The 22,914-nt window shown below is 42.7% G+C and overlaps 1 protein-coding gene across 1 annotated transcript; it reads right to left on the reverse strand.

Moving 5' to 3' along the window:
* Positions 1-519: 519 nt before the first annotated feature.
* LOC123105600 (probable DNA gyrase subunit A, chloroplastic/mitochondrial) lies at positions 520-15,466 on the reverse strand. Its single transcript, XM_044527689.1, has 27 exons — positions 15,016-15,466; positions 13,780-13,849; positions 12,191-12,256; positions 11,526-11,627; positions 11,396-11,440; positions 11,184-11,282; positions 10,982-11,068; positions 9,797-9,867; positions 9,602-9,710; positions 9,413-9,475; positions 9,162-9,227; positions 8,940-9,028; positions 7,888-7,936; positions 7,449-7,535; positions 7,285-7,378; positions 6,394-6,464; positions 6,216-6,305; positions 4,195-4,320; positions 3,914-4,071; positions 3,455-3,536; positions 3,206-3,370; positions 3,012-3,113; positions 2,100-2,224; positions 1,670-1,790; positions 1,389-1,440; positions 1,197-1,296; positions 520-911 (listed from the first exon to the last, which is right to left on the reverse strand). The coding sequence occupies exons 1-27, from the start codon at positions 15,387-15,389 to the stop codon at positions 818-820; spliced, it is 2,757 nt and encodes a 918-aa protein (XP_044383624.1). The 5' UTR covers positions 15,390-15,466; the 3' UTR covers positions 520-817.
* Between the last annotated feature and the right edge of the window lie 7,448 nt (positions 15,467-22,914).

The following is a 22,914-nucleotide window of genomic DNA, read 5'->3' on the forward strand; positions in this document are numbered from 1 at the left end:
TGCCCGAGAATGCCTCAAAAGTAAAAGCTGTTGCAAGCGTGAGTGTCTGCGCACAAGTTTGCCTGAGTAACTGTTCTTGCACCGCATTACAATGTGGTGGCACTATCAATTCAACTGGAGAAAGGTAAAGATTTGGAGAAACAAAAGAGCACTAGCTGTATACTGGATGGTGTTCAAGGTTGTAACAGAATCACTGCATTTAGATACACTGATTGACAGCGTGCCACAACAAAATTCACAAAGAAGTTAGGGGCAGGCAGTTTTGGTTCTGTATTCAATGGGTTTTTAAATGAATCTTCTTCGCCACAAACTATGTGCTCTGAAACAAGCTTTGGATCTAACATTTGCTAGGCGGTCAAGGTGCTAGGGCTGTGATGGAAGGCCATTTCCGTGTGACTTCCAAACTACCCCCTCATGTTAAACTATGCTGCGGATGACGGTAACCACCACTTAATGGAATGCTAGGTGTTCCACCTTCCAAAAAAAAGGCATCACTCAACGCCAGTGGGATAAGAGCACTGATAACAGAAGGGGTATCTCTGACCATAGAGAAACAAATTTTGCAACCCAGCGTGCAAGATTTACATCGACTGCTAATGGCATGATGAGTAGTACATCAGTTTCTAGACAAAAGTTAATGGCAGCCAGAGTTCTACTTCTACCCCGCCGAATCAGCGTCAAATCACGATGTCATTCCTAGCTTCTACTGGAGAACAGCATGAGCCACCCAACATAACAAAATTTGCAGCTCTCCCCAGCTTGGAATGCAACACGAACCACCAGAATCTACTTCTTCCGTCTTGTAATGTAAGCTGAATCAATCTTCCAAGATCTCTTCCGCGGCTGTGGCTGATATTAGTGAAGCTGACTGGATCTTCCCAGCATGCTCCAGCCTCATCAGAATTACTCCCCTGTGGCACACCAAGCAGAGCAATTAGTGTCGAGTGTACAAGCATGAGGTAAACACAACTAGAGGTCTGTGATTTAGTGATCTAAAACGTGCATGAGGTAAACACAACTAGAGGTAGCATTTGACAATAGACCTTTAAGGGAATGCGAGAAGAACTTGAATACTACAGAGCTTGTCCTAGATCAATGCTTGAAACAAGGAACATCTCGGCTTTGAAATACTCGGCAGAAGCATTTAGATTACATTATAAACTTGGAGAGAGAGAGAGAGGGAGAGCGAGTATTACTTTGCCCCACGACCCTGGATGGATATATCTTTGACCTTGATTCTGTTTACAGTGCCACCATGGCTAACTAAAACAACCTGCTCCTCACTTGCATCGTCATCTGTCATTTGATTTGTACACACAAAAAATCAACATGTTAAAACAAAGCTTATCTGTCGTTAGGAAACAAAAAAGGACTGCAGCAGAAGTTACCAGTCGGTTCCCCAACGACAAACACAGCAGCTAAGCGGCAATCTTCTGGAAGCTGCAAGCCAAAATAGCATATACTATCAACAACTCCATGAAGCTCAGATGAATGATGTAACCATCTGAAGGTTATTTTCAGGTTAAATGTACTTGAATCTTTTAGGCGTGACAAATTTCAGTGACAACAGAAGCTACAAGTTCCAAGGTGTACTTCACGTTTTATTCAATATGAGGTACTCTAGACAAAACGATTCGCTGAACACGGTAAATCAGAAACTTTACTATACCTTGTAGCCTCGCAAGCCTACTCTATTGAAGCTTGATTGACGGAAAGCATTTAGGGGCACACGCTTCCCATAACCATTTTCAGCTATGAAGAGCAGCCATGGAGGACTCAAGTCTCTGACCCTGGAATGCATAAATAGTTCAAAGATAATTTGGTCAGTGATTGGGCAGTAGCCGGAAGGCAGTTCAGACTGCAAAGTTGCACAAACCACTGGCATCAAAAAGCACTGTCAAAGAGGATACTTTTTAAATGCATTGAGACAAGCCAAACTGAATACAATTCACCTACCATCAATGCATTGGATTTCTTGAAAGAACAAATTTTCTTCCTTATTATTTTACTGAACTGTTAAATTTTGATGAACTTCATCCATCTGGTCTTGCTAATTACGAGCTGATTTTTAAAATTCAAAAAAATTGGTGCCAAACTACCTGCTGACAGTTTTTCCAGGCATTGTATGGGTTGTCGATGGAATTATATCCATGGCTGCCATCTTGTCATCTTCCTTTAGCCTCATTGCACCCATACCTCTTGTAGTTCTTCCATGCGGACGAAGCTGGGATGTGGAGCAAATATAATTAAATATAAAGAATAGATGTCAGTGAATTGGCAAAGAAAAAATGGTACACATGAAGCAGCAGGCAAACAAATCCAAAGGAGACAAAATATCATTTCTAACAAGAAACAGACAATAAAAGAACAGAAGAAATATCTATTCTTTATTGCTTGTCACTTCTGAAACATTTAAAGTCAAGTATTATTGCTTGTCACTTCTGAAACATTTAAAGTCACTAGCATAACACAAGAAAGATAATACTTGCTGAAATTAGTGATAGGCTTTAGATAAAATTATTTGAACTGATATTTCTGAACAATGGCATGCTCAGCTCAATCATTTATCAGATATCTGCGAACATGTGATTTGAGAAATCAAAATAAGCCCCAATATTTCTTTCGTCATACTCCCTCCGTTCCAAAATATAAGGTGTATTAGGTTTTTCAAAAGTCAAACCTGTGCGTGTTTGACCAAGTTTTTAGATAAAAATATCAATATCTACAGTACCAAATTTGTATAATTAGATTCATCATGAAAAGTAGTTTCATATTTTATTTATTTTGTATTGTAGATGTTCATACTTTATTCTATAATCTCAGTCAAACATACACAAGTTTGACTTGCATGAAAATCGACACACCTTAAATTTTGGAGTATATAACTTTCTATCACATGGAAAACCAGTTCAGTCAACATTTTCTCCACTTGCACCATTGGTCATTCGACTTCGCAAGCATCAGTTAATCACAAAAAATACAATACACAGAGATGCATTTTTGCATCCTACCTTGTTGCATGTGTTGACTATAACCATCCCACTTTGTGAAGCCAAAGCAACAAGGTCGTCATCCCTACAGAGACGGACCCACTTGAGCTCGTCGCCGGGAACCTAACATATTAAAATGGTAAATGATACATCACAAATTCAAGATAACCCAGAAGTATGTTATTCAGAAGAAACAGACACATGAGCTAGTATACCAGGCGCATTGAAATGATTCCTGTTGACCTGATTGACGCGAAGGCATTAAGAGGAACTTTCTTGATATAGCCGTTAACAGTCAGCATCACTAAATATTGGTCTTCAACAAATTTATTCACAGGAACAATGGAGGTTATTCTCTCCCCATCAGACAAATTGAGCAGCTGAAGACGAACAATCAAAGTAATGGTCGGTCAGTTTGTCATCTGCTAAATTGCATTAGCATGGCATATTATCAAGCCCTGTACCTGTACTAATGGAGTCCCAGCAGCAACTCTTGTGCATTCAGGTATCTTATAAGCACGTTCAGAGTATACTATCCCCTTGTCACTGAATCAAACATCGTTCAATAATCCAGTTACATGAGAGAACAAAACAATGAAACATAATTTAAATTTTAAATTCAGGCAAGCCATGTGAACTGCTTCAAATGCAAAACCATATTTCAAGAGTATATTTTGGTTTTCAAGATATTATTTAATTGGTAGAGTGTCATAGCTTATGAAGGGCAATTCAAATGTCACTATTCCAGACAAGCTGTAAACAATAGTAATGGAATGAACTTGAAGGGACTCGGTTGAACATTCTAGTTGACTGAAAACACTATATAAAAGTTATGAATCACTTCCCCACATACACAGGAAGGCCCTGTCTGAAACAGTTCAATTCCAATAGAAGAGGAATTTTCCCAATAAGGGTTCACATACCTGAAATAAAGAATATGGTCATGTGTTTGGCAGACAATGAAATCCGACATATTGTCATTCGTTCGCATCTTTCCAACAGATTTTCCAATTGTCCCCCGGTTTTGTAAATTGAAGGTGTTGGGATTCATCCGCTTAAGATAGCCTTTCTCGCTAAGAATCTTCAGGTGCCAAATGTTGTCAGGTTAAGAGAGGTGCAAACATAAGTAAGAAAAGGAAAATGGGTTCAGCAAAAATCTACCTAGGACCATAAGGGTACATTAATACATATTTGTGTTTCTTACCAAAAGCATTTCTTCGTTAGGAATAACATCCATATCATCAACTTCGCCGTTTGCTGAATCTTCTAGGAAAGAACGTCGTGGGGTAGCAAATTTGCTCTTTAAATCAGCTGCTTCTTGTTCGATAAGCTAACACACCCACCAGAAAAAAAGCGTTAATAACTGGGAGTGCAATCTGAAGATATTTATCCCAGAGGAAAAAACAGTGCAGACACTAGTTAATTAACAGCTAAGAAATTACAGAGCCTAGAAAGCATTTTCTACCAGTTGTATTGAATGTACAGTGGCTCGAATCTGCACAAACTATGCTCGACAAGGTGGCCCTCTTTCACCATACATGTTCTTATTTGTTGCTAGAACTCTCTCATACTATTCATGATGAGGTTGGTAGCTAAAAAACTGTTGGGAGAGCTACAGGGAATTCTCATTTGCCTTTTGCAGATGATAGTATGATGTTTAGGAGGGGCAATGCACACCAGGCTCAGGTCATTAAAGAAGCTCTTAACTGGTTCGAGCCAAGTAAAGGCTAGGAACAGTTTGGACTTGTAAAGTGCCACAGAAAGTAAAGGTGTTCACATGGAGGTCAGGAACATATTCCTCCGCTACAAAGAGGCTAGAGCATTGTGGGCTGAGATGAGTTTAGCCTGGAGTCTCTCTGCTGAAAGATGTTCTGCACACAGAAGGAGTGGCTGCTAAACATGCTTGCTAGCGCCGGCGAGTCGACAAGGCAGAAATTCTGATACTGTTTTGGTGAGTGTAGCATTTGCAGAACAGTTCCATCTTTTGGTAAGCATGGCATTTGCAGAACAATTCAATCTCTGGAGATGGCCAAGATACAGTAACAGCTACAGTTTCGCTTCTCATAAGCTACGAGTCACTGAGAACAGGACAAATCAAGTTTTAACAATGAAAGGCGAAGGGTCTGGCAGGAGAATAATTGGGACAATGTATCACATGCCAGAACTCCCTGGACAAGCCTAAGTGGAAATCCCCACCAGAGGGGTGGGTGAAAATGAAATGTGGATACCTTGTTTAACCAAACTGATGGTGCTTCAAGTGCAGGTATGGTAATTTGGGACTCACGAGCTTAAGTTGTTTTAACGGCATAGCATGTTCTGCCAGCATGTTCTAGTGCAGAGTTAGGGGACGTCCTCGCATGCCTGGAGGGCCTTCGACTATGCATCTATGCCATTAGCCCATTGCCAGAGTCCAGTGTGGCGGTCATGCAAGCCCTAATTTCTCAAAGGATGATCGATTGGTTATTCATCAGGTAAGCAATGAGGCCACGGTTGTTTTACTTCTTCTGCCAGGTGCTCGTGTGTCCAAGGTTTCGAGGAGAGTGTAATAGGTTGTTCATGATATAGCTAGATTGGCGTCTGGAGTTGGTACTATTAATTTGTTTACTCATGCTGCTCCTTCCTGCATGTCAAAGGGCATCGGTTCTGATTGTGGATTGTGATAACTCTTATGTTGGTTTGATCACTAAACTCTATCATTCTCCGCAAACGGAAACAAAATGCTCGACCGGTCAAAAGTAAACCAGGCATCCTAGATATCACAATGATACTGTATTTTCAGCAACTGAGGTAATAGCATGGCAGGAAGGCACCATCACATGGATCATACATATATCAGTGACTCCTGACAAAGCAAGGTGATATTTGGCCTGTCATGCTATTTATTTGATGAAACTAACATGAGTACCCCTTGAAAAGTACCTTTGGATATATCTAGGAATCAGAAGTTAAAGAGACATAGGAGATGAGAAAGCGAGGGACACAGAAAGTCAAGTGAAATGACAGGAAAATGACCAGTTTTATCACCAGGTTTTCATTTTCTCACATGTTAACAGTTAGCATTGATATTCTTTACCAACAAAACTGAAGAGAATTCAGATTTTTAGGTATATTGTTAATACTTTTCCTACATCAAGAAAATAGTTCATAGAGCTCAGAAGATAACAGGATATAATGCCAGATAAATATAGAACAAGCAGAATAGATGAAGAGCTTAAAATGACGAACCTGAAACATAAGTTTCTTGCTTGACAGGAGCTCATTTAACTTTGAAATGCTCTCCGACAATGAATTAGCTTCATCAATAAACTTCTTCCGCTGCAACAAACAGAGGTCCATTCAGATTCCCCAAATAGGTAAATAATTTTGATTAATTGTGAGACAAATGGAATCTATAAATGGCAACCTCAAGGGAAGTAAGTTTCCTAAGTGTAATGTCCAAAAGTGCTTCTGCTTGCTTCTCAGATAGACCATATTCTGCAAATGTAATTCAGGGTAAAACATACAGATCTGCCAAAAGCACATATAGTCAATCAATCAGCACGTTATTTGACGTCACTACTTTGTAATAATGGATGTTAATGTGGTCAATACATGAAGAAACCATTCACATAGTTGATTGCTCTTCTTAATATAATCGCTGATGGTACTTTGAAAACAAAACCAGTGTTAACTGTTAAGCTTCATGCACTAGCCAACGCAACCAAAAGTCCAAACTGATGGAAAGGGCTAGGCAATCCACATACACACTTCAACATTAACCAGCATGGAAAAATCAGAAGGATAAGAATACAGTGGTGCTAGTGTTAGTTATGTGCAGAACTCAAAATCAAATCTTCATTCTTGAGTTCCAGTAACAAAATTAATCAAGGAAAATATTGAACAAAAACATGTCCATACTAGTGCCCTTGTACTGCAAATTTGCATGATGCAGGAATAACTGTACAGCATTCGGCCGCATTATAATTTGCCACAGCCAATTATAGCCTTAACACCAGTTTCTACAATGGAATCTCTAGGAGAAGTTGGATAACAAATGCAACCTGCAACTATGTTTGTTTAAGCTTGGCCACATTATAGCTGTGAATCCTGTGAGTTAAAGATAACAACTAAAAAGCACTCAACCAGGTATTTTTAATGGAACTGTTGTAGAACTGTAGAGCTAAGGTTAGAAGAACAGAAAATAGGAGATAGTGTGAGTCACATCATTGAACAATTTCTAGATTTTACCTCATGGAAAGATCAACATTATGACTAAATGAAATAAAACCGACAAAATTGAACTAGAAAACGTTACCCTTTGCTAAAGCTTCCTTTGCCACGGTGTGATTTGATGTTTCTCTTATCACTTGAATTACAGCATCTAAATTGTCAAGACCAATGACAATGCCCTGCAGGACTAAGCAAATTAACCATCGACCTTTTGTTGTCCAAACAAGGCAGAATATCCAAATGATTTACCTCCACAATATGCTTTCTTTCTAGAGCTTGTGAAAGCTTAAACTTTGCACGCCTTTCAATAACAGAGCATCTGAAGTCAAGGAACGCCTAGAGCACAATCAGGATTTCAATGGAAAGTTAGGCCTGAAGTTCAAAAGGACATAAACTGCTAGATCATGTATCCTAGTAATCAATCATAATTTTGGAGTGTGCATGTGCAGTAACTACAATTGCTGAATGTATCTTATGAAAGCTTTTCCTCAAAGATAAACTACTGAAGGTTAATTATTGTCCAACAGTTAGTTACTTAATGTCATGGTATACAGTATAGCACACTAGCATTTGCAACTTCAGATAGAATCAACACATATTTTCTAGTGGACATGACATACAGAAACATTAACTCCATTGAACATGACATGGAATGGGAATGGACAGGATAGGGTGAACATCACAGCACCTGAAGAATTTCCTTCAGTCCCATCAGTTTTGGATGCCCATCAAGAATACTGAACAAGTCAAGGAAAAAAACAGATGTAAGAACTGAAGACAGGTCAAGTTAGTTATTACTGTTTAAAAATGCAATGACATAGATACAAATTCTAGATAGTATGGCAACCATGCACAGACAATGCACGTTTGATTAACATAATCAAAGCATGAAAAAAAACTTCTTATAATTTACATGTACACTTACCAATTTTTACATGTTCTTATCTTGAAACTTTGATGTGGAAGAGAATTATCAAAACATGTTTGTGCACACTTTTAAGAAAGGCCAGTATAGATAACATGCACGTCTTGAGAGTCAGAAATGGACACTTTTTATTAAAAAAATAGCAACATTTTTTATTTAGAGTGTAATTAGGAGGCAATAACGACAATAAAGAACTTAAAAGTACAGGAGAGATTAGGGTAGGGTACATTAGTCCACAACCACTGGATGTATATTTAATAAATTGGATTAAAGGTTTTGAATGGGAGCATCCGAACCTAAAATGTGATTTATATGGTACAGATAACCATAATAGTATTTCTTTAAAATAAAGAGCTCAAACACGTCAACCGAGATCTTAAAAAAATTATTAGGATCATCAGATTGCCTTCATACAGGGATGCATGCATAGCTTGACGTAAGGTACTCTTCTTCGCAGGAGCTTCACATAAGGCCTTAAATAGCTGTTGTTACATCAAATAAACAATTCTGCCAATTATTTTAGTCGTGCTGGTACATATCACGTTTGACGTGTGTATTGCATCAAACATGGCATCCAGTTCTCCATATGTGATTGCATTTTTTGCAAATAAGTTAATGCATGGTATGGGTCAATGGATGCTTCTAGTGGCTAAGGGTGAAACATGATTGATAGTCTCCCTGTCATACAACGACATCAGAAAAGAAAATGAAGAGCAAATACTATGCACCATGTGAACAATTTACAGTCCTGCTTTTACCGTAGAACACATGACCAAAAGAAACAAAATCATACAACTATATAAATGATTACTTACGCTACCATGTTGCAGCTAAAACTAGACTGCAATGCTGTATGACGATACAGGTTGTTCAGGACAATGGCAGGATTTGCACCTCTTTTCACCTGGAACGGTATGAAAGAGAAGGTAATGGATTCCACATAAGCAACAAGACAACTAATATCCTTGGACCCGTAATTTCAGCCTTAAATGATAAAGATAAGCTCAGCACATAAAGTCAAAGATGATAGTACAAACCTCGATAACTACACGCATTCCAGCACGGTCACTTTCATCCCGAATATCACTGATGCCTTCTAACACCTGCACTTAGTACCAAAAATGGGTTGGTGGTTCATAGTGGTGGTATCAATGACAGAATTCAAATTAAGCTTAAGTTACAGCCAACCAACTAACTTACGTCCTGTTTTTTTATGGATAAACCCAAACACCAAAAGGCTACAGCACGAGTAATAAAAAATAACTAATTATGTCCCAAATGAAGTTACCTTGTCTTCAACAAGCTCCGCTATCCTTTGGACTAGAGTAGATTTATTTGTCTGGTACGGAACCTGCACATAAGGATAAAGAATTACAAATTGTAAAATATGTTCACTTGGTTACAAAGGTAACTTGATTACAAGGTAATATGGACTGTCAAAAAGGCATTGCTCTGAAAATACTAACAGGAATCAAACCTCATTAATTATGATAGCCGTGCGCTTGGTTTTCTCATCAATTGTTTCCATGACGGTTTTGCCTCTCATCACAATTCGACCACGCCCGGTTCTATAGGCCTCCAAAATACTATGCAAGCAGAAAAAGAAATGCAGAATATAACACCTTAGTGTATGGTAAAGGGAAACAAGACCAATGAAATATGAATCCAGTACCCATCATTTCCCATGAGTATCCCTCCTGTAGGAAAGTCAGGACCAGGCATGTATTCCAGTAGTTCTTGGAGCTTGCATACAACAGAGAATCACAATCAAGATAATGAGAATCAATAAAATGTAGAAGCAGAAGGAGTAGAAGACTTGGAAGTGAACAGAACTAGAGAAATCCATTTAAGAGCAACAGTCAACTGCTGTGAACCTAAGAATTTATCCTAGTATGACTACACCAATGCCAATGTTCTGAGGATATTTTCTTTAGAGAATATGCAAATGATGCACTTGTACTTTTTATTAAGAGACAATCAGACAATTATTGAGCACAGTACAATTGCATGCTGGCCTTTTCTTTTAGACAATTAGATTGATTCACTATGCCTTAAGTAAAACAAACAACTACAAGAGTTTGCCCGCAGAGATTGTTGTCCACTTGTTCTGCTTAATTGCTTAAGAGAAAGAGTAGCAGCTACTTAACAAATATTCCCTCCGTTCCATATTAGTTGTCACCGAAACAGTGATACATCCGTTTGAGCGACAACTAATATGGAACGGAGGGAGTACATAACAATTTAGTGGCGTTGCTTCTACAGCTCAGATGTGCGAATGCGTAAATTATACACTTCAATTCGGCCAAAGAAGCTATTAGAACATTCTGCTACTAAGGGCAATCATTCGGAAGGCTTCCCAGACACAATCCAAGACCAGCATGGCAGCACTTATAATTGGCCAACAGACCTGACATGCTACATCAGCAAGTTTCGGCTGGGCAATTGCCTTATACTCCCTCCGTCCCACAACATAGCTTGAAAAATGATCTTATATTATGGGACGAAGGGAGTACTAGTATCCTGGCCCTAGTGTCTTCCACGTAGTTTTAGCACAAAAGAATGAAGGCTAAGCAACTAGCATTGCAATTGTACTTCCAAAGCTTTGGTCATGATCAGAGAAGTGCAGCATGACCATATATCAGAAAAGGACAGCATGCACTTTTCCCTTGATTTATATGAACATGCATTGACAAATTCTATCACTAAAGGCCTACCAGGCATCACCTGAGTGCTTTAACCAAATGTGCCACCAGCGACCAACAACTGGTTATTTATGGGTTCATCATGCTATGTACTATGATGCAATTAACAAACAAAGATCGATTGATTGAAAAGGAGATAATGATAGAATACTTACCGTAGCATCAGGGTTTTGAATTATAGCAGAGAGTGCATCAACAAGTTCTCCCAGATTGTGGGGAGGAATATTCGTCGCCATTCCAACCTGAAATAATACCACATAAAAAAAATCATATCCAGAACATCACATCTCTTTTTAGCATAAATAGGTGCCGAAATGAGCTGAACTCTTCTTAATAAGCTTATAAAAGAGCTCATACTGCAATTCCAGAAGATCCATTCAACAGTAGTGATGGAACACGAGCTGGCAACAGAGATGGTTCTTTCTGTGAATTATCAAAGTTCGGAACGTAGTCAACCTGTCCAATGGCAAACGAGTAGCATGAAATAGGTAGGAAAAAGGAACATCCACACAAACATGTGCATGCACACACACAGAGAAACACATAAGAACTGAAGCGCAAAGATTTACTGTATTCAGCTCCAAATCAGTCAGGAACATGGCTTCTGTTAATGGCTGCAAAATAACAAGAGGGGCCGTGAGACTTCAGTTGGTGAAAAAGTCAGCTCACCTAAAAAAATTGAAGTGGACCAAAACCTACATCCAAGCGGCACTCTGTGTATCGCATTGCAGCGGGAGGATCGGCATCTATTGAACCAAAGTTACCATGTCCTTGAACAAGTGGGTACCTCATTGAAAAGTCCTGCAAGCAAATTTGACATATGTGATGCAGCTTCACGAGTGTAGCTTGGTTTTAAATTGGAGAGATGTGATAGATATAGAAATTCTACATGCAAAAATTAGTACGTACAATTTGAAATATTCAGGTATCTGCCTAACATGAACTGAATTGTCACTACTATTTCATACTCCCTCCCTCCCAAAATAAGTGACTCAACTTTGTACTAGCTTTAGTACAAAGTTAGTATAAAGTCGAGTCACTTATTTTGGGACGGAGAGAGTATTAATTAATTAATACTACTGTAATATAGTTTACAGAGGTTGTCCAGTCACTAAACTCTGTTTCCTGTCATGGCTATCTAAATTGACATATAATGCAAGTACCCAAGTTTAAATGAGGATCAATCAGCATCTGCTTATCGTGACCCACCCAAAAGGGGAATAGGTCTGGTGAAGTGCACGAATTTACATTGTATGGCATTCTTTCATGGAATACATAGACAGATAAAAAAACTTAAACGGATGACCTGTCAAATGTCATGACACCACCTGGCCTTAAAAATAACATCTACACAGTAATGTTACCTGAGCCATTCGCACTAAAGTTTCATAGACGGCTGAATCTCCATGAGGATGGAATTTACCGAGTACCTGCAAGAAATATGAAAAGTTCACGTCCGTACACCTAATAGGCAGAAAGGCATCAGCCGAAAACCACAATATTGTTCAAAAATGTTATCAAAAGAGGTACAGAGGTAATGCTGCTCTGACATTATCCATCAACATAAATAACATTTTTGCTGATTTATTTACAACCTGAAATTTTCCAATTTATCATTGTAACTATGTCAAATGTGGCAAGTAGCAACTCATTCACAACTCAGCCTAGGTGATTATAAATTTTCTGGTCCTGCCTCTAAGGGTAAGGAAGTAGATAGGTGAGCCGATATATGCTTAACTAGATAACTCCAAATCCATGGGCAGGCTAGACAAACATGATATGCAGTTTTGAGACCACCAGTTCTGTAGCAAAATAAGTGGTGCAAAATAAACTGAAAATATGATCACAGTGGTATAACAAAATGTGCCTGCTCCAAAACAAAACTCTTTTTAGTGTATTGGTTTAATGGTTATTGCTGCTGTTATATGATACCCTAGAAGCCCAGAAGCAAATAGTTTGTTCGCCATGAAGATGCAATTGAACAAAAAAACAAACACCTATTAGCTTACAGTCATACCACAATAACTGCAACAAATTGCTTCTTTGACAGAGCGGAGTCTCAAAAACTTCAACGCACAGCATGAAAATGAATTTACTATTTGAAAGAGCGATTATTTGGAAAGTGCTTTGCTGGATACTGATGTTAAATGGGAAAAATCACCATTATAGCGTGTCCACCGCATCCAAATACTAGGGAAGCCATACTAGGGAGGGAGGGGACTGTATTCCTGATGATTCGATGGTTCTAATGTACATGTTAGTGTTTCTACTTATGAGGGAAAAACATGGTTTGGGGTGTGCAGTTGACATTTATCCATGTGGACACACTTAAGACATTCTATAAAATCACGGTGGATTAACATGTAAACCGAATATAGTGCCACCATTTCCATTTTTGAACTCCATGCAGTATAACTGGACACACTTAAGACATTCTATAAAATCACGGTGGATTAACATGTAAACCCAATATAGTGCCACCATTTCCATTTTTGAACTCCATGCAGTATAACTAAGTCAACTAATTCACGACCCCATTACATGGTGCAACTGCAACACTGTTATCAACACAAAATGCTTGATTACACAGGTAATGCACACTTCTCCTATCCAAGTGCTATCACACCGAGACACCAAAGAAACAAAAGCCTTTTAAGCCATCTCCACAACAGTAGCAAAGCAAAAAAAAAATGATCTACAGATCTATTCTGAAATTGGAAGATATTTGACTCTCTTTCATGAAACAAAAGGTACTTAGTTTTCAGTTTTTTTTAGATCCTGGTCATATCAGCTTGGGCTGACCTCTAATGGCCTCAGAGGAGCTGTAAGAGTGAGCGTATTATTTGCACAATACAAAGTCAACAGCAAAGTAAAACAAACCAACAGCATGGTACAGCAGGAGGGGAATATATGCTTCAAATCACCAATGACACAAGAGTTCCTTCATGCATACCTCACCAACGACTCTGGCACATTTTCTGTATGGCTTACGAGATGCAAGGCCCATTTCATGCATTGCATAGCTGCAGAGAAAATGAGGATATCACCCAGATGGGTTGGAGCAAGGTTAATAACAATACTAGAATGAAACTAATCTGCAAAATGTGCTAGCGTAGCACTAGTCATACAGATAACTTCAGAAATGGAAGAATACTCATATGATCGTTCAGTACTTCTTCAGAGTAAGAATTCAGATGCTATGTAAACCTAAGATACTTCAGAATGTAGATTAGCTCAAGAGACAGATTCAGGCACAACAGCTGTTTTACTATACATTCACTGCAATGGGAGCAATTTGACAAAAGATAAGCATCTCCAGGCAGCTACACTGTACAAAGTTATCTGGTAACTAATGGTAACAACTTGATTGCTTAACTCAACAACAATCTAAGGGTGATCAACAGAACATTATAACATTTAAGAAAACATCAATTTGTTTTTCTTCAAAGTGATATGACTTATTAGACAGGCTAGTATAGCCAAAACGGCCATCAAGGCTACTCTTACAAAGAGATGGGGACAAAATCCTTATCTGACTGCATTCAGCAATGAAGACACCCACAGCAATCCGACGCATGAACAAAGTGAGAAAAAACAACCCAGAACCATTCACAACTACAGTATATATGGTCACGTACTCTCTGATCACAAACTACGCACAATATCCTTATCTGACTGCATTCAGCAATGAAGACACCCACAGCAATCCGACGCATGAACAAAGTGAGAAAAAACAACCCAGAACCATTCACAACTACAGTATATATGGTCACGTACTCTCTGATCACAAACTACGCACAATTTGTACTTCTTTATCAAACCCATTGGACAACAGCTCAACCATTATTGGTTTACCACTAGAGGTCGTTCCTGCATACTTCCAGACCCTGCAGTCTACGGGCATGTGGCAAAACCAAACCCTCTCCAGAAAACTTACACCAATTGTTTACAAAGTAGTATGGACTAACGAGATGGTAAGGCAATCGGGTGTCTCGCTGGTGAACGAGTTAAACCACCGAGCTGCAAACGAATCAGCTTCAACCTAGCTCCTAAACAAGCTCAAGCACACCCAAGCCCCAATCGACCGAAATTACTTGGCGAACATGTAAATCCAGCGAAGCCTCTAATCCGACAAGCGAAGGCGCGCACCGAGCAAGCTGGGGTAAATAAACGAGAGGGGGGAACTCACAGTATCCGGCGGTGCACCGGCTTGAGCCCGTCGCGAACGTCGGGGAGGGCGCGGCCGAGCAGCACGGACATGGCGTAGGACATGTACGCGTCGGTGGCCTCCTTGTGGAGCTCCACCTGCACAATCCGCTCCTTGGTCACGGCGGCCCCATCCCCGTCGTCGTCGCCGTCGCGGCGGCGCGCGCGAGGGGCAGACTTCCCGGAGCGCGAGGAGGAGGAGGAGGGGACGGCGCAGAGGAAGCGGAGGGCGGGCGCGGGACCCGCGGCGGCGCGGCGGCGGGAGGCGGCCCCGGCGGCGGCAACGAGGGAGGCGGAGGGCCCGCGGAGGAGGCGCGGGAGCGGGAGGCGGAGCGCCGCGGCGCGGGAGAGGGCCATCGCGGGAGGACGGGGAGGGGGAGGGCGCGGCGGCGGGGCGGGGCTACTGCTGCCGCGGCATTAGAAGGGGGTGGAAATGGCAGAGGGGGAGGAGGAGGGGTGGGTTTTGCGAGGGTTTTGGTTTTGGATTGGGGTGGGGTGGGGTGCGGAAAGGGGAAGGAGAAATAAACAGGAGGGAGATGGAATCCGGTGGGGGTGGTGGATGACAGGGGGCGGAATGCTCGGGGCCTCGGGGCGAGAGATGCAAATGGACGGGTGGCACTGGCCGAGCTTGATCCGACGGCTGACCTTCCTCGCTGCGCTGCTCCGAAGAAGCCTCTCTAGGTTTCACTCGAAGTAGGAAAAAAGTAGGGTGATTTATCAGGCGAAAACCTCCATTCAGTGCAAACTTGGAAACATTTAATCCTTATCATCGTAGTCCCAGGTGGACCGTGGACGGCGATAGGGAAGGTGTTCTCGTCCAGGCCGTTGAACATCAATGCATTTGAGAGAGCCATGCAAAGAACGTGGGGCCTTCACCACAGAACTCGTTTCTGCGCGTTGCGCAACAATGTTTTCATGGTCAGATTTGAAAGTGAACGCAATTGAAAACACACAATGAATAATGGTTCATGGCAGTTTGATTTCAGTGGCATGGTTCTGAGAGATTATGTGGGAGACATTCGGCCATCGAAGATGCCCTTTGGTAGTATTGATGTTTGAGTAAGGGTCAAGGATCCCCCAGATAAAAAGATGTGAAGTGTTTGGTAAGGCATTGGGCGACTGGTTGGGGGGGGGGGGGGAGGCAATATGTGTGGACGTGGATAAGGAGGGATGGACAAGAGGGAAATATTCCAAAGTTTGTGCAAAATTCTCTTTATTCGAGCCTTTGGCAAGAAGTTTCTTTCCTCGATCTTCACTGGAAGACAAAGAGGGAATTGGGTAAGAGTTCCAATATGAGAAATATCGCATTCTTGCTTTGGTTGTGGGAGGCTGGTTTATGGAGAGGAAGGGTGTGACCCACATGAAGATTCTGAACTGCAATGGGGCGAGCGGATAAGGGTGTCTCCCGGCTGGGACAAGGGTCTAAGGATACGACCGCGACGGCGTCTATGTCGTCAAGTAATATGAGTCATGGGAGCTATTGCTCGAGTTGGGGGGGTGGCATGGTCAACGTGGACAACCCATGTCAGAGACCTACCGCCACGTAGCAATTTGTCTCAAGAGCACATCAATGTTGAGGAGCCTTGTATGGAAGTGAGGAGGAATGTGAGACACGAGGAAGTTACCAACCCAACTAGACCTCACTCGAGGAAGGGGCGTGCAAAAAGATCACCTGAAAGGAGAGCAAGCAGGCATGGTCGGAGCTTGAGGCGTGTTGGTCATCAGATGCATCCTAAGTCCTAATGCCTTCATTCAGAGACTAAGGATCAACAGAGGAGTCCTTCGGCTACGAAAAAGAGATTGAAGTAAATATGAGTGGCTAAAGGGGAGGACAGGATGACACTGGTTGATAATTTTATGGGCAAGAAAGTGATAAGGATTCTTAACTCCATTGGTTTTCTGACGGGATCTCAGAACCTAATGATCAAGTGGCGGGCCCTGCTGGTCAGGCCCGCTAAGACCAATGAACATCTTGGCCTGGAATTGTCGGGGACTTGGGTTGGACTCGATAGTGGGTGAACTACAGACTAGATATGGTCCTAGAACTCAACGGTGGTCTTTCTGTCAAAAACCAAAAAAGAAGAGGGGGTGAATAAATTGCGTTGGAGTATGGGATTCCGACATGGTCAAACAACTAATTGCGGGGACGAAGTGGTGGGCTTGCACTTTTGGTGGAGATATGGCTATAATGTTACAGTGAGGCCTTGGTTTCAATATCGTTTCAATGTTGTCGTTTCATGTGATGGTAATAAAAGCTGGAGATTCGCTTGAATCTACAGTGAATAATGCACTGGGCTGAGGAAGAACACATGTGATGTGATGTGCTACCCGAGACCTCAAGATGACAGATCATGGTTGTGTGTGATGGCATGCAAGACATATAGGGTAGTGTAGCACCTTCATGTAAGTATCCCGATAGTTATAGTTCCCAACAAAGAGCAGAGGAGAGTATGGTGAGTGTCGTTTCGATCACACACAAGTTGTCACCGGTCTTGACAGTCTTGTGCGAAGTAATTGTCTGAAAATCTGCAAATGATTTTTCTGTCTCGTGAAACAAATGTAGGAGAGTGGTGGAAAGAGTTGATAGTTGCAGCGCCAATAATAACGACTTGAAAGTAAATAACATTACTCCTATAAAAGAAATATGGGAGTACCCGTCTCCTGGGGGCCGTCGTTCGTTCTAGGTGGCGTGCCGCGGGGGCCTATCGGGGAATCTCCGTGGTGTTCGATCTGCCCGGACGATGCGCACCTGGGCCACCGCCTCGTCAGTCCATGTCGGGTGGACCGTGGGCGCGCGCAGGGTCACAGTCATGGGTGGCTTTGGGTGTGCCCGCGAGCGAGGCCCTGTGCATTATCCCGCGTGCGATGGGTTAGGCAGACCCGCATGTCGACGTCTGCTACTTCTTGAGCTTGCGTTGGTTTTTCCCTTGAAGAGGAAAGGGTGATGCAGCAAAGTAGAGATAAGTATTTCCCTTAGTTTGAGAACCAAGGTATCAATCTAGTAGGAGACAACACACAAGTCACGGAATACCTGCACAAACAAACAACAACTTGCACCCAATGCGATAAAGGGGTTGTCAATCCCTTCATGGTTACTTGCATAAGTGAGATTTGATAGAGATAGATAAACGATAAAGTAAATATTTTTGGTATTCTTGGTTTATAGATCGGAAAGTAAAAGATTGCAAGATAGTAAATCGAAAACTAATATTATGGAAAATAGAACTTATATGATGGAAAATAGACCCGGGGGCCATAGGTTTCACTAGAGGCTTTTCTTATGATAGCAAATAATACGGTGGGTGAACAAATTACTATCGAGCAATTGATAGAAAATCGCAAAGTTATGACGATATCTAAGGCAATGATCATGAATATAGGCATCACATCCGTGTCAAGTAAACCGAAACGATTCTCCATCTACTACTATTACTCCACACATCGACCGCTATCCAGCATGCATCTAGAGTATTAAGTTCATAAAGAACTGAATAACACATTAAGCAAGATGACATGATGTAGAGGAATTAACTCAAACAATATGATGAAAACCCCATCTTTTTATCCTCAATGGCAACAATACAATGCGTGCCTTGCTACCCCTACTATCACCGGGAAAGGACACCGCAAGATTGAACCCAAAGCTAAGCACTTCTCCCATTACAAGAAAAACCAATCTAGTTGGCCAAAATAAACCGATAGTTCGAAGAGAATTACAAAGATATCAAATCATGCATATAAGAATTCAGAGGAGATTCAAATAATATTCATATATAAGCTAATCATAACTTACAATTCATCGGATCTCGGCAAACACACCGCAAAAGAGTATTACATCGAATACATCTTCAAGAACATCAAGGAGAACATGGTATTGAAAATCAAAAAGAGAGAAGAAACCATCTAGCTACTAGCTATGGACCCGTAGGTCTGAGGTAAACTACTCACGCTTCATCAGAAGGGCAATAGAGTTGATGTACAAGCCCTCCGTGATCGAATCCCCCTCCAGCAGGACGCCGGAAAAGGTCCCTAGATGGGATCTCATGGGTACAGAAGGTTGCGGCGGTGAAAAGTGTTTTCGTGGCTTGTTCTGGTGGTTTGGGAATATAAAAGTATATATAGACGAAAGAATTAGGTCAGGAGGTGCATGAGGGGCCCACAAGGGTGGGACACGCCCTACCCCCTGGTGCGCCCTCCGTCCTTGTGGCTGCCTCGTGGCTCCTCTGACTTCATCTCCAAGTCTCCAGGTTGTCTTCTGGTCCAACAAAAATCATCGCAAAGGTTTTATTCTGTTTGGACTCCGTTTGGTATTCCTTTTCTGCGAAAATCAAAAACGGGAAAAAAAAAGAAAGTGGCACTGGGCTTTAGGTTAATAGGTTAGTCTCCAAAATAATATAAAATAGCATCCCTGGGGCTCTCCGAGCCGTCCGATCTGCCCGGACGGTGCACACCTATGCGACCTGCCTTGGGGGTCCATGACGGGTGGACCGCAGGCGTGCCCAGGGCCACCGTCATGCGGTGGCTTTCGTCATGCGCCCTATTGCGTGCTCGGACGCACGCGACGGGAGAGATCGGGCCGTCTATCAGTGTCTTTGGACCTGATCGGGCTGTTCGCTCACGCCAACGGGGGCGCTCATGCTTGGACCGAGCCACTATCATGTGGTGGTTTTCGGCCACGCGTGTGTGCCCGTCTTGGCCGCTGTTTCGCATCCGCGGGGGGTATAAGTCTGGGTTGACATCGTCCTTTGGCCCTGGCCAGGTTGTGTCCAACTAGGGGTGGTGCGTGTCGGGTGGTGGTTGCAGAGTGTCGTCCGGCTAGGGGTCGCGATGGCAGGCCAACCGACCTTGAGGGCCATCCGGCCAGGGGTTGCGACGGCAAGAGGCCGGGTGGCTAGCATTGTTTGGTATTTTGCTTATGGCGGTTGCGTTGTTCCTATAAGTTAGCAATCGTATATAGTACCTGTACTTGTCGTTATGATTTAGTTCAGGAATATTCTATATGCCCAAAGTCACACTTTACTATTTTTATGGATGCCAATTACTGCATATGCCATTTTGCAGATGCTGAAACCATAGCTGCTGCTATATATAAACATTATTAATTAATTCCTTAAAATCTGCATCAAGCATCTCTGTCATTGTTGTGTGATTCAGTTCATCAATGGGAGCCATACTTTTACATCATTTATGCATCTGCTATTTGTATTCTTTCAGCGTGCATATATGCAACATTAACTCTCTAGATTCTGCATCAAGTTGGTAATTTGTGTTTGCTGATATAATAGTATCTGCCTTTTCTAAGGATTCCAGTTTTGTCTCACTCTCTGGTTTCTTATACATCTAACAATCATTGTGTGTTACCCTTCTAGATGCAATTGCTGACCTAAGTTCCGTAAACTGAACAAATGACAATGCCAGTTACTAGTTATTGCTTGCATGTGCTCTTTGCCTTCCAACTGGAGATGATGAAAGCCTAGCTGCACACAACATTTCCAACTCTTTAAATTTGCATCAAGTTGGTCAATTTGTGCTCCCTGATATAATATTATTTGCCTTGTCTAAGGATTCCAATTTTCTCACACTCTGGTTTCTTATTTATCATAGTCACTGTCAGCCTTCTAGATGCAGTATGCTGACACTAAGCTAGGTTCTCTAGACCCCATAAACTGAAAAATGACAACGACGTCTCACTTAATGTTTCTTTGTTCGTGTCACCAGATCAGCAAGAGGGTATTCGATGTGACCAGGAGCGAGTCCGTAGACCCGTCGAAACTGGATGGATCCACGCAGGAGAACGACATGAAGACTGCCGAGCTCCTTGACGCAGACAACATGACCAACGTACCGTTTGAGCTATACATGACCCAGACAACTGTTGCGGTTTCCAGGGAGGAGTTCCTGGATGTCGTCTGTGATGCACTTACCCTATACGTTTTGCTAATCTTATATGTTTCCTGTGTTCATATCATAGCTCTGCAACTACACTCAGTCACCGATCTTGAGGTATTTGAATGCTTTTAAAGTGAAAGTGCTATGGCAAACAAAACAAATGTATTGCCTACCATTAATATCCATCTGTGAAGTATTTTCCTATAGGAATTTGTTTCATCAACGACCTTTCCTTTTTGTGCGCTCCCGGTGCTTTACATTAGAATGAAGGAGAGGAAGGAATCAGTGACAATGTTGCTATGCGGCACAAGTGGATGCGGCAACTCCACTCTTATCATCTTTGTTGGTAAGTGTTTATCTGTAGATAGGGAAACCATTCACTAGTGATACAAGTTGATGAACCCCTTCTGCTCACATTAGTATATAGTTATATTCTATATATGCATACCAAAACCAAGCCACTTGCTAAAAGTGAGTTACATTGATATACTGAGTACAGAGTTCAAATAAAATGCTGATAATGTGCTTGAGCAACATTGTGAAAGGACCCTTCGGATGACATTTTAATACTGAATCTAGCCGTATATAGTCAGTAGACTCCAAATTTTATGGGGTATCTTTTCTTATCTAATGCAAACTTACATCTGAATTCCTAATAAAATCTGAAGGCTCTAAAGATAGGTACATTGTTAGTAGACAGCTCCTTGGTCCCAAGAGCGATAATCACACCACAATAGCCCCATCAGCCACGGCGTCTTCATGGAAATGTTCGATCCTGCCCTCCAAGCGACGCAGGCCCATCAATTCAGGATAGCGAGCGTAGTAGGCCTCGGTGCGCCGGTGCCACCGCGCCTTCCACTTGGCGTGGCACGTGCCCAGGTCATTGTCTGAGTTGTAGTCGTCGGAGGAGTACCCCTCCTCCTCCTGCGTCGTCGCGTCGGTCTCCCCCTCTCCGCCCTGGCCTTGAGGATCGCCGCCTTCATCACCCTCGCCTGAGTAAATAGCATAAAACTACTACTTTGCAGGCTAGGGTTCCAAAAAACTACATGTTTTAAATTTTTCTCATATAACTACCAAGTGGGTGGTCGGCTGTTTTAAAAAACCCAAAACATCTAGTGCTTTACAGTTGATCCTGATAATGACAATTGGGACCCGCACGTAAGAAAACTGATTGTTTGACCGTTAACTGACATGTGGGGTCCATATGTCAGCTCTCTTCCTCATTCTCTTCACTCCTCCTGCCTCTCTTCTTCCCCAGGAGATCGATGGAGTGACGGCCGCCGCTCCTTCCACCAGTGTCGGTCGCCCCTCCTTCCACCTCGTCGGCGTCGGCCGACCGCTCCTCCGTCTCCACTACTACCCCCTCTCCCTGGAACCTCTTCTCCTCACCGTCGGCGTCGGGAGGCAGAAATGAGGTCGGGGTGCTCCTGCACGAGCTTCCCGCGAGGCCACCGTGCTCCGCGTCCATGGCGTCAGTGGCGGCGCTGATGCCAGGCAGGGGAGAGACGCGCTCGTGGGGTTGCTCCGGTGCTCCAGCCACGCGTCCTCCTTTCCCAGCTCGAATCCCCTCCATAGTTGTGGTCAACGCTCGGGTCCGAGCTCCCAAGGCCGGCCACCATGACTAGGCTCAAGCTCGAGCTCGAGCTCCTGCCTCACGAGCTTCCTGGCCTGCACTTCCCATGCCCGCAAGCCTGCCTTCTGCGCCCAGCCGCAACGGCCATCGCCCGGTGAGCGGTGCTGCCCCCTGGCGCCCGTGCGGAAGGGAGCTCCACAGCGGCGCCATGGCTGCTGGTGGCGACGGAAGGGAGCACCACGCGCCGACCGCGACGGAAGGGAGCTCCAGGGCGGTGCCATGGCTGCTGGCCGACGACCCTCACGGCGGCTGCTCGCGCACGGCCACGGGAGGGACCCGATTGCTTTTTTCAGAAGTTTACAATGACCTGATTGCGTTTTTGAAAAGTTTGCATGGGCTTGATGGCATTTTTGAAAAGTT

The sequence above is a fragment of the Triticum aestivum genome, chromosome 5A (assembly GCF_018294505.1).
Source record: "Triticum aestivum cultivar Chinese Spring chromosome 5A, IWGSC CS RefSeq v2.1, whole genome shotgun sequence".
In the NCBI taxonomy this organism is placed as follows: domain Eukaryota; kingdom Viridiplantae; phylum Streptophyta; class Magnoliopsida; order Poales; family Poaceae; genus Triticum; species Triticum aestivum.

Excerpts from the sequence above, each read along its gene's own strand:
- LOC123105600 (XM_044527689.1), bottom strand. The coding sequence starts at position 15,389 with ATGGCCCTCTCCCGCGCCGCGGCGCTCCGCCTCCCGCTCCCGCGCCTC. Across the intron at positions 13,850-15,015 it reads CCGGTGCACCGCCGGATACT|CTATGCAATGCATGAAATGG; the intron begins GTGAGTTCCCCC and ends TTTTCTCTGCAG. Across the intron at positions 11,283-11,395 it reads CTGATTTGGAGCTGAATACA|GTTGACTACGTTCCGAACTT; the intron begins GTAAATCTTTGC and ends GCCATTGGACAG.